Source organism: Akebia trifoliata, chromosome 14, assembly GCF_017979445.1.
Source record: "Akebia trifoliata isolate Shusen 1 chromosome 14, ASM1797944v1, whole genome shotgun sequence".
NCBI classification, from domain to species: Eukaryota; Viridiplantae; Streptophyta; class Magnoliopsida; order Ranunculales; family Lardizabalaceae; genus Akebia; species Akebia trifoliata.
In genome coordinates, this window is record NC_141388.1 from 8,613,349 (window position 1) to 8,625,741 (window position 12,393).

The 12,393-nt window shown below is 35.4% G+C and overlaps 1 protein-coding gene across 2 annotated transcripts; it reads left to right on the forward strand.

Annotated features, from left to right (window-relative positions):
* The first annotated feature begins 1,916 nt into the window (after positions 1-1,916).
* Positions 1,917-9,597, forward strand: LOC147386031 (NADPH-dependent aldo-keto reductase, chloroplastic-like). 2 transcript variants are annotated; one of them, XM_086423538.1, is made up of 8 exons: positions 1,917-2,000; positions 2,993-3,179; positions 4,759-4,809; positions 7,023-7,099; positions 7,255-7,342; positions 8,295-8,570; positions 8,657-8,905; positions 9,329-9,597. In XM_086423538.1, the coding sequence occupies exons 2-8, from the start codon at positions 3,060-3,062 to the stop codon at positions 9,413-9,415; spliced, it is 948 nt and encodes a 315-aa protein (XP_086279664.1). In that variant the 5' UTR covers positions 1,917-2,000; positions 2,993-3,059; the 3' UTR covers positions 9,416-9,597. The 2 variants fall into 2 exon arrangements, with proteins under 2 accessions (XP_086279664.1, XP_086279663.1); XM_086423537.1 differs by lacking the exon at positions 1,917-2,000 and adding an exon at positions 2,771-2,923 and having other exon boundaries at positions 3,032-3,179.
* The last annotated feature ends 2,796 nt before the right edge of the window (positions 9,598-12,393 follow it).

Here is a 12,393-nt window from a genome sequence, read left to right on the forward strand (position 1 = left end):
TTATTCAAGGACTAGAGGAGGAATTGAGAAACACCCACACAATAACAATGGAGTAGCACATTCGATCTTGTGTTTAACAAACTTTTTACCAAGTTTGTTGTAAGATTTCAAATCTTACTAAGGGTTGTTGGACCTACATGGATTATCAAACTTGACAACCTTCTAGAGTTCTTGGAAAACTCCGATTCAAAAGAAGAAATATATATATATATATTATATATATATATATATATGGATGGCGTTATTACGACCCCCATTACAACCCTCATTACGACTCACTGTTTGTCTTATATGGGCAAAAATGTTTGGAATGGGCTGATTTTTTGTGAGGATGATCTCTGTGATGAGGGGATCATCCTGGCAAAAAATCATCCCATTCCAAAACTTCTAACCACATCAAAATTGATTTACAAAAATTGGACGGTCTAGAAGTTTTGGAATGGGATGATTTTTTGCCAGGATGATCTCCTCACCATAGAGATCATCCTCACAAAAAATCAGCCAATTCCAAACATTTTTGCCCATATAAGACAAAACGGTGTGTCGCAAAGGGGGTCGTAATGAGGGTCTACGGAACGCGACCCTATATATATATATATATATATATATATATGGAAATGTTCAGCAACAAACATTTTGGCAAAACATTTTTCAAAACATGGGTTAGAGGTTTTGGAATGGGCTGATTTTTGGTGAGGATGATCTCTACGGTGAGGAGATCATCATCACCAAAAATCAGCCCATTCCAAAACTTCTAACCCCATCAAAAATGATTTACAAAAAATGGACGGTCCACGATTTTTCAACTTGTAAACTGGGGTTAAAAGTTTTGGAATGGGCTGATTTTTTGTGAGGATGATCTCTACGGTGAGGAGATCATCCTCACCAAAAATCAGCCCATTCCAAAACCTTTAACCCATGTTTTGAAAAATGTTTTGCCAAAATGTTTGTTGCTGAACGGGACCCATATATATATCTTTTTTGAACTTCATCCATTGTGGTCAAAATGACGACTACCGAGCTCTTTAATTTAAAATTGAAATCCAAAGGTGAATTTTTTTTTTCAAAGTTTTTTGAATTTTATCTTCTACAACCCAATGACAAGAATTGATGAGGAAACTTTGTTATTCTTATTTAACATGAGAGTATACTTTCTCTATTGAAGAATGAAGTAAATAATACCAAATGAAAACTGGATTAAAATAAAATTCAAAAACACTTACAGTAATGTATATGAAAAAAAATGAATGAGACCGAGACTAGAGTTCGACTCTATGTCCTTAAGATAATATTTGCCCAACACTGGTGCTCATGATCTTTGACGACTGTCTCCTAAAATATAACGATCTCCTTCTTGTGATAATAACATTTCAAATCACAAGAACAACAAAATAACTATGATTTGCATACTCTTTCTATAAAATTAGTATGAAGAATGATCAAGAAAAATTCTGTAAAAATGCAATGAAGGATGGACTATAAATAGAAGAAACATGGTAGTTAAATGCCTATTCATGGAGGAACATAATTGTTGGAAAGGGTATTACGACTATTAATATTTAACATATTTCTTTGAAGATATACATAACTCTTAGAAATGTATTGCAACTTTTAACAAATAATTATTCACATGACTATTATAAACATGTTTTATAACTACTCATGTGATTGTTGGTATGAACCCAGATTATATAATTTAAGACAAATCCAACTTCTAATTTATTATTCATTATTCCAACAAACTTTCCTTACTAACTTATTAAGGAAAATGTTTTTCTATATTAACAAACTTGAGAGTGCAACACACATTTTTTTTAAGTAAATGCATATAATACCCTCAATATAATGCGTATGTGATTAAAACAATTGAGGGTATTATATGTATTTAATTATTTACAATGACGTGAATCTCACTCAATGGAACATATAGGTCTGCTTGATAGATCTCTCATTTTTTAATTATGTGCAATTGGTTCTTGGTGGTGTGCAAGTAGTTGCTCTCTAATATTATTATGACTCAAAACTTTGGAGTGCAATATTAGATGAGTCGTGCTGGAGTAACGTTGAAATTGACATCGTTTCACACATTGATGCATCCAGGATACTAGATGTTTTTCATTTGTATCTCGATGAAATGCATCTATAGTTCCTTCCATACATTCACGTCAACAATGTGTGAAACGATGCCGATTCAGCATTTTCCATATTAGATACAAGGAGCGAAGGATCGAGATGAGAATCAAGGAGCTGCGCCAAAATGGGTCACCACAATTAATTTATTAATGACACGTGTCACAATATGACTTGAACATAGTCCATGTTGTCAGGAATAGTATAATATGCTATAGTAGCTTCTCGTGTGCACAAAAGACAGATGGATCACTCAGTTCTGCTTTGTTGTGGTCCTTACAGACGGCAGACCAAAATATTCGAACTTAGTGGACCCAAAAGTAATGCGTTTTACTTGCTCTGTTGTCCACGTGTTTCATCACTTTACTCATGATAGATGTGTCGTATAGAGACCACTAGGTAGTAACTTAATACAATACATACAAAACTATACAGTTATTTCTACTAATACTTTCGTGCCGGCCGAGAATCTGGAGAAGAGTAGAGTTCTTTATTTTTTGTCCGAACGTGCGGTAATTATCTTACAACCAAAAAATCGAACCATGCCAAGGTGATTATGATGTAAGTAGTGACGTCATATTCAAAGAAATTAACGTGTGAGATAGGAAATTTTCTAGTGTAAACTGATTCTTATACGATCGTTGGACGTTAGGTGTCCAGCATCAATGTATTATTAAAGAAGTCTGAAATCCATTTTTATGTTCTTAGTTGCGGTGGTCGACTTGAACTTTTAGATCTAAGTTGTTCGAGAGAGAGCTTCTTTAGCTTCCACGACTCTCTTCCTTTACTTGAGGTAGCACATCTCTGTCACTCTCTCACTTTCGCTCTCTCTAGTCTTTATTAAATTAAATTTCATGTTTGTTCTAAGATCATCAAAGTCTCTTTGTTTCTCTCTCCATAGTTTTGCGGTTCGAACTCTCTGTTTGAAAATGGCGGAGGAACTTCAATTTTTCGAGTTGAACACAGGAGCTAAAATGCCTTCAATCGGTTTAGGGACGTGGCAAGCAGATCCTGGAGTTGTGGGTAACGCTGTCATAACAGCGATCAAGGTATTCTTCATTGAAGTTTCATCTCTCTCTCTCTCAATCTTTTTGTGCTATTAATTGTCGAAAATGAAATGGATGCTGTTTGATTAGGTTTCTTTCTTATTTTGATTTCTAAAAAAATTCTTTTACAAATCGTGTTTTTTTTTTTTTTTTTTTAAGAAAATTGAAATGGATTTATATTCCCTAAACTCTTTCTTATTGGCAGTGCTACTTAATATTTGTTTTTAAGGGGAAATTACTGAAAGAGTAGAAAAAATTTATGAAATTCCCGTTTCAGCGATCTGTTCATTTTATTGTTTACCGTTTTCGGAGATAAATTTTTACGAAATGGGGAAATTTTGTTTTAAATTTCTAAAATAGTACAATTTAGAGAAGGTTATTTTTGTAATTTTAATTAGTTTTTTCCTGTTTGGTAAACAAGTTAAATTGCGAGAAATTTTTGTCTTAACAATTTTCATAATTTTGTGCTGATAATAAAACCCTATTTGAATCATGGTTTCAAAACTCAGTTTGCCGTATCGTCTCGTCCACTGAGTTGTTTCGGACGAGTCAACCTGTCTCGTATAAGACAATCCATTAAACTTGGTTTAGGTTTATATTGATTGATTTACATATGTTTAAATTAAAATAATTATAATTTTGTAATAAAATAAGATAGATTAGGAATTTTTAGTCATAAAATCATGTTTTATTTATATAATAAATATTTAAAATCTACAAAATCCGAGTTGACTCGGCCAAGATTTTCAACATATTGTCCGAGACATCTTGTTTATCTCACCAGATGATGTGAATATTGAGACACCGTGTACATCTGTATCGTTGTTGAACGAGACCGAGATGGTCGGACGAGTCATCTCTGTCTTGGCTGAGATATAAACCATGATTTGAATGACTTTTTTGTGGAAAAATTAAGTTTTAAGGCTCTTTTCTGTCATCTTTTCCTTGATTATGTGGAGTATCTAAAGTTCTAGTATTAGTGATCGTGATATGTTGCTTCTGTTATGCAATCTTAGACAATACAAACTTAACCTTTGCTTTAACCACGGTTTTAAAACTAGTCCAAGACTGAGATGACTTGAGTGGAGGCATCTTAGTGTGAATCGTCCGTCACATTTACTTGTCCAAGGATCTGAGATGACTCATCTAATATTTAGAAAACATTGGCCGAGTTAATGAACTCTTCGCTGGTTCTACAGGTTTTTGAATTTTGATATAAATAATTATATTTTAATGATTTAAATATTTGTTATCTTTATAAAAATAAGATTTTGTATCTGAGCATCTACTATTCTACCTTGTAATAAGAAAAAAAGTTATCTAAATAAAAATCTATTGGTAATGATCTTAGATCCATATAAATGGTTTGACTCGTCTTGGGTGAGATGACTCAGACAAGGCAACTTGATCTTGATGTGGGGTGAGATGTGACAAGGAACCGGTTTTAAAACCATGGATATAACTTCCAGCTAACTATTGTTTTTTAAGCTTGTTCATATATATGAATTAGCACTCAATTCATTGTATTCATGGTAAGTATTGGATGATGAACTCTCAACCCACTATTTCTCTGTCAATGCAGACTGGCTATAGACATATAGATTGTGCTCGAGCTTATGACAATGAGATAGAGGTGATTATTCAGCCCAGAATGCTTGTTTGCTTGCATGCATTTTTTGTTGTCTACATCATCATCGATATTTGTTTCTCTCCTAATTCAATTATATAAATATTGGAGATCTATCCAAAAATTAATTGATGGATGAACATAATTCATTCAGCCGGTCCCATATATTTGCGTATTTAAATTTTTGGTAAGTAGATGTTGGATATAGAAATGGAACAATTAGCTAAGGTTGGCTATTGTCAAGGATTTGGATCACACTATGAACTGTATTTTTTCTGACATTGAGTTCTACAAGATGAAATAGCTTTATCATTTGTAGTTTGAGTCTAATAACAGTCATGCATTTCATTGAAATAGTCTTAGAGCATGTTTGGGATGGCTTATCAGCCTCCACGTTTTGGTGTTTATTTTAAGATTGAATTTTATAATTAAAAAAGGTCAATAATTAAGGAGTCCTAATTGAGTTGGAATTAGGAAGATCCTTGTAAGCTTTTTATTAGGAAGTTATGATGGATTAGAATCCTATTAAAAGAGGAACTCTAGGCCCTCTCCTCTCATCTATTTAAGAAGAGATGGTTCCCTTGTTATGGACAAATTGATTCCATCAATCATAATAAAACCCTAGCCGTCACAAGCATAGAAATATAGGGCGAGTCTAGTGTTCAAGAAGGTGAAACAATCAAGTCCGCATATACAGGAGGTATTGGATTTGTTTATGCAAGTTTTTCAATTATTCAATCAGTTGATCTTGATGGCACAAGGTATGCTTTCTAACGAATTAATTGTAGGATCATCATGTTCATAAATTTCTTGAGATAATATGTGTTCAGCAATTTATATAGACATTGAACGGTTTGATGTTCATGTGGAATGGATTTTAGAATAACATAAAATCTCACAGATAGCACATATGCACACTTGGTCTACTGAATTTCTATACTAATCCCAAAACTATAGCCAGGGGATCACTAATCATTCGTTCCAAATTTTTGTTGCACAGAGCTCATGATTTTTCATGGAAAAGTGTTAGTTAAACATTCCATAGCCAAGGAGGGATTTTTTTCATGGTTCCTAAACTTGAAGTAGATCAATATTGTGAGAACTTTGTAAACTGGGTAGTAGGACTAATCTGATCATGATCAATGCTTTTGTTTTGGTAGGTGATTTTTTTTTTTTAAAATGAGAACACGGCTGTTGTGAGAAGTAGGCAGGGGTTTTGTCGTCAGACTGGATGAATGCGTGTGAAATAATCAAGTCTTAGGGGACTGATTTTCATCACTTGAATGCGGGACTTTAACAAGAGATTATAATTAGTGGATGCAATGAAAATTAGCATATTTTGTGTACAACAAAAAATAAAAAAATAAAAAAAAATTGATGGCTAAAAACTGTGATACGTAGGAATGTTAGGAAAAAAGGGTGCAGATACAATAGTAGGTCGAGATTTAAAAGATAAGAGTTATAGGTTTTCGGAGAACAAGCGATTGACTAGTAGATATAAACCAGTAACAAGGAAATAGATGATTAACATAATGCTTTTGTATTCCAAGTTGGTTTAGGGGAAAACAAAAAACAAAATTTTAATTATGAGAAAAGCCATAAATGATCAAATTCAAAAATTTTAGATGGACGGGGGTATTAAATAAGAGATTTAAAATGTTATTGTAAGGAAGAGAAGTAAGGATACAAGGATGTACAGAGGACTAAGATTTGGAGAAAGAAATGACGGGAGTGCAATCCTTTGATTTTCCATGGCATATAACTTTGTGATAGCAAACAGTAGTTCAAAGAAAGAGATGAACAGATAGTTATTTCCTAGAGTGAAACTAATAAAAGTAGAGGCTCTTTTGCTAACTTGTAGAATTCATACAAAAGTATGATTTCAATAAAAGGTTAACTTGAATATTTTCATAAGGATAGAAGTGAATATTTTTCAAGAAGGCAGTTGGTTAGTTACACTAATTCCCTAAAAATATTAGAACCGTACTGAGACCAAAAGGAAGAGGAAAATATGCCCGTTGGCTTATAGTAAATAATGGGATTCATGGATAATTTTAAAGTTGAACTAGAATTTCATCTTTCATCGAGAGAAAATGTTGGTGAATTGGTTTAGGTTTTCTTTATTTTGGCCACTCTTTGAGAATACCTCAATTTATAATTGCCTAGTAAACAATATTCAGATAAACTTTGTATTTATGACGTAGTTTTGGTTATTGTAGATTGGGTTGGCTTTGAAGAAGTTGTTTGAAGATGGTGTAGTGCAGCGGGAGGATTTGTGGATAACCTCGAAACTCTGGTTGGTGTTTACATATCATTTTTAGTATTGTCACAGATTCACAGTATTACTATGATAACAAACTTGCCTATAGATAGTCTCTTTCTTTCTTAAAGCATAGTTACATTACTTTTGTACCATTTTATATTAATCAGAATTTAAAAATTGCTTTGCAGGTGTAAGGATCATGCACCTGAAGATGTACCTGTGGCATTAGATAGGAGTTTGCAAGACTTGCAGCTCGACTACCTTGATCTGTACCTTGTATGCATTTCTGTTTATACTTCTTCATATTTCTATCAATATTTTGAATAATTAAGCTGCATTTATTTTTAAAGTTAGTGTGAAGATTAATGCATTAATACTCATCATGTACTACCTTTGAGTTGCATTAAGATAAAGTTACACCAAGACTCCAATATAAGATAATGTGCAAATTCTGTTATTAGCATCAAACCAGCATGGAAAAGTGGGTAATGTGTACTTTGTTCTTCTCTGTAGATTCTAAATTGGTGGGAGTTCTTTAAATTAGTAATTTTGTTTAGAGTTTGTGAGTTCTGTAGTTATAGATTCTTGTCAATATTTAGTAATTTGGAGTATCTTACGATGGTAAGGGTTCTCTAGTCATCTAATGGTCATGGCGTGCGGTTTAAGGTTACTGAATTTATTTTATATTCTTTTACATCATTGGTACTTTAGAGTATATATGTTGGAATACCATGGAATAGTGTTTTGGTGTTTTTGATATTTACTTCATTAGATATAGGCTTGGAGGTCTGTTTTGTGGCAATCAACTTGAAGGTTTAAGCGGTACAATGTAGCTATAAGCGATATAGCGCAATGGTCTATGTTCGATAGATTGAACCTTGTAATAGTGTTGGCTTATGGCTTTTGCAAGTTTGGGAACTCATAGATCAGAATTGCCTTCATTGCCTCTGAAGGATTTTCATGGGCAAGTCGTCATATTATTATTTGATATTGATTTATATTTAAATGTCAACTGGCCTTTAATAGAGTGCCTTACTGGTAAGTCAAATTCTGGCGAGTCACTAAGTTTGGCAAAAAGTTGAGCGAGGCATTTCTATCGAGTTTCCAACCACAGATTTTAAGGTTCATTTGACCTATGAGTAGCATTTTCTGTTTGTGTGTTATAGGCACCAATCTTGCAAATTGTTGCGTCAATATAGCTAAATTTGGGTTGTTGAAATTCTTATAGATCCATTGGCCAGTTCGCATGAAAAAGGATTCTGTTGGCTTTAAACATGAAAACCTCATCGATCCTGATATACCAAGTACATGGAGAGCAATGGAGGAACTATACGATTCTGGCAAGGTTCGTGCCATAGGTGTAAGCAATTTTTCTTCAAAGAAGTTGGGAGATTTGTTGGAAGTTGCACGTGTGCCTCCTGCTGTTGACCAGGTGGAATGCCACCCTGCATGGCAACAGACCAAGCTACGTGCATTCTGTAAATCCAAGGGAGTTCACTTATCTGTGAGTACGCAAAATTTAAGTAGACTTTCGAATTCTTAAATTTGCTTATTATTTTAACCCTATTTTTGACGAATTCTTCCAATCAGGCGTATTCACCGTTGGGTTCCCGAGGTACATCATCCATCAAGTTTGACATCCTTAAGCATCCGGTTTTAAATATGGTTGCAGAGAAATTGGGCAAGACCCCTGCACAGGTTGCTCTCCGTTGGGGAATCCAAATGGGTCACAGTGTGCTGCCTAAGAGCACAAATGAGCAAAGAATCAAGGAAAATTTGGACATCTTTGACTGGTCAATCCCCGAGGACTTATTTGTGAAGTTCTCCGAAATCGAAGAGGCAAGTATTTTCAGCTGTTTCACTTCCTTACTAGTATCACACATCAATTATCTTTATCACTGCTCATATTATATATTTGTCGAATTGCTAAAAAACCTATTCGCATGTTAGTTGTGGGTCCAATCTGTTTGTCAATCACGAGTCACCTTGCTAATTGTTGACACACGTTCTGTGGTGTTTGTTCCAACACTGATGAACGAGTCCGATTAATTGTGACCATTAAGATAATATGATTTCTTGTGTGTTCTACGGTGTTGGCTGTTTGGTCATGATAGAGAAACTAGAGTTAATGAGCTCGATCATATTGCAACGAGTTTACAAGAGCTTCAACTTCACTATTGTTAACTGGGTGTTAAAGAACGTTTATTGTTAATTCTTGGCAGTGTAGCTTACACTAAAGTTGTGGTGCTTATAATTATGCAGGTAAAGCTAGTTAAAGGCACTGCGTTTTTCCATGAGAAATTTGGCCCCTACAAAACTGCTGAAGAACTGTGGGATGGTGAGATATGATTTAACATGTCATATTTTTCTCAAGATTATATCCATCGGTTGTTTTAGCTTTGTTTATGCACAATATAGTAGATTTACAAGTATTTGACTCTGTAATAACAAAGCTTCTGAAGGCAGATAGACACTTTTTGAAGTTTCTTTATGAAATAAAAAGGTTAAATGTTAGCCCTAAAAGAGAAAAACTAATACTAAGTGCCCCCACTACCCCTGGCTGTTTGAGATGTTAGAGATTCCAAGGAAAGTGTATCCATAGCAGAAGGTGTATTTATCACTTGAAAATCAAAACTAATCTCAAGGAAAAAAGCATTTTTTTATCAAATCGTAGTGGTCATGTTGATGGAGAGCCTCAACTGTTGGGGTATATATATTTTAAATCTCTTTCTCCAAAATGAACCCCTTCTCGATTTTTCTCTAAAAAATCAGTCAACTTAAAGCTTTTCAATCTAAATTAACTTATCTTTAATCCATCACTTTCAATCTCCACTTAGCCCATTTGTAGAAAATCCTTAATTTTTTTCTACCCAAAACTTCATTATTATCTCCCTACTAGGTTTGAAGTAGAGACAATATTAAGATTAAAAATGAGGATAAAAGAGTTTATCCAAGAAGTTGAAGATGAGTGATTTAAGCAAAGAAACTAACATGGCTTTTTGCTAATAGTTGTTGATGAGGGCATTCAGGTCATTTTCATTAATCTACTACGATGGATTCCAAGGGTGGGAATGCATCAGTTTGAAAATCCAGGGGTATCTCAAATATTCACCAAAATGTTGAGGGGTACATGTAAATCACCTTTTTCCGACTCGTGACATGGGATGAATGTAAGGATCTTATTAAAAAAAAAAAAGTAAGGGTCTGTTTGGATTGATTTCTCCAAGTACTTCTGACTTTTACACGGAAACAGAAGTACTAGATCTGCATTTGGCGGTGTCAATTATTTCAAAAAGTTACTCTTTTTAAGAATCGTTTGAAGAAGCACCACAATAGGTACTTCTCAGTTGATTGTCTTCCCCAAGTTGGGCAATCCTCATCTTCATCTCCTTGCGAAGTATAAACGATCATCTTTTCGCACCTTAACATAGAAAAGGGTTTACAGTTCGTATCATCTTCCCCATCTCCTTGTGTTGCATAGAATGATCAATTTCCCCTTCGTTACATCATCTGATCGAAAGTGAGTCTTCTTTTAAAATGGATGGCCTGAAACGAGGGTTTTTGGGGAAAACCCCGTTTAATCCAAATTCATTGTTGTTGGATAATAAATTCACAAATTAACACCCTTCACCAGATTTAATCCAATTGCAAATTCAGATCCATCCTTGCTTTTTCTCTTGATTTGCAACTCTTTGATTTCATGCTCACTTTGAGATGGAAATGACCTTTTAATCATTTTAGGTTTCTCTTCTTTGGTGCATTTTCACTTTGAGATGGAAAACTAGTTTCATTGAAGGAAGATGGTAATAGACCTTATTAATTGAAGACAAGGAAATAAATAGTTTTCAGTTATGTAAGCAAGCAACCAAAAATCTTGATGTGAAGCAACCAAATGGTGGGGCAGACCAACTATATGGGCATGACGGCCCATTGTCTTATGAAGCCCATGTTCAGCCTATTTATGAGATGGGGCAGCACTCTGGTATAGGCAGCCCATTAATGACAGTGGACACTCCCCAGCCCATTTGCGAGATGAACCAGATGTCCAACCAAGCAAGCTTAGATCCAGCAATCACTATAGGGTGCCTACAGCCCAATAACGCGATAAATCAAATATCCATTCTTGGGCATTCAGCGGACCCAAAGGTATGTAGCCCAAACGAACCTGTTTTGCTAAAAAATGATGGCCTAGGCGGGGAAACGGTTACAGTAGGTAGCTTTGTAGTCACAATAGCAAAGCCCTTAGAGAATGGAAGTGCCAGTGTACCGACAAGAACAAGTTCTTCAAGCTTTGAATTTCTGGAAGGTGACCTCATTCAGGACATGTTGAAACCAAAAGCCGTTGGGGCTGGTGGTATGGACAGGGGTGACTGCCAAGAAGATATTGTAGAAACAATACCAATTGTCGAGGAGTCTTTGGAGTTGGGTTAGGAGAGCTCGCCAGTGTGCAAATGGTTGCTTAGAGGTGGAACTCAGATAGACGGGCTTGAGGTGCGGCAACAAGAGGTGGCAGATGTTCGGAGGTGGGGAGAATGGTCTGCCTTAGGACAGGGAGGATTCTTACAGTTACTACAGGCCGTTGAAGGTCCGAACTTTCGGAGAGACAGGTTCGACAGTGGGGAGCTGATAGCTGGAGAAGAACTCGATGGTTCTGACAAAGAAGACGACACCCTAATGGAACCTGAATCAGATGTCACCCCCTTAGCCATGACAGACATAGAGGAGAACTCGAAGTGTTGGGAAAGATATAAAATGAAAGATCAGGTAGTGGAGGTCTTGGCTGGGTGGATTATTCGTAACTTGAGTGAAATTAGTTGGGCTGCTGGATTGAGCAAAAGTAGACAGACAGAAGGTACCGATATTCTGCTAGAATTGGCAGTCAAGAAGCAGAACAGGATTGGCGAGTGCTACGATGCAGTGATCAGTGAGGAAGAGCCGATAGATGAGGAACAAGCTATTATTCGGGATGAGGTAGAATTAATTCTGAGGACAGAAGTAGACAAAGAAGGGAAGAGACAGAAAGAGTGTATGTATAAAGGGAAAGGACTTGTGTTAGCAGATGAGAACAGAGTAAAGAAATTGAAGGTCAGATTGGTTAAAGAAGCCCAAGAATTACAGAAATCAGGGGCTATGATTAAGGCTGGTAAGTCCTTAGGCTTGAGGAGTGGGAGAAAACTAAAGGTTGTAAATGAAGATTAAATTCCTATCTTGGAATGTGCGTGGACTCAATAGTAAGATCAAAAGGGCTTCGGTTAAGGCAATAATACAAGCTCACAAACCACACATCGTAACACTACAAGAAACCAATTGGACAAAGTAGACAAGGT

Coding starts and splice junctions, on each gene's coding strand:
- LOC147386031 (XM_086423538.1), top strand. CDS start 3,060: ATGGCGGAGGAACTTCAATTTTTCGAGTTGAACACAGGAGCTAAAATG. Junction 3,180..4,758: donor CTGTCATAACAGCGATCAAG/GTATTCTTCATT, acceptor CTGTCAATGCAG/ACTGGCTATAGACATATAGA. Junction 8,906..9,328: donor AGTTCTCCGAAATCGAAGAG/GCAAGTATTTTC, acceptor ATAATTATGCAG/GTAAAGCTAGTTAAAGGCAC.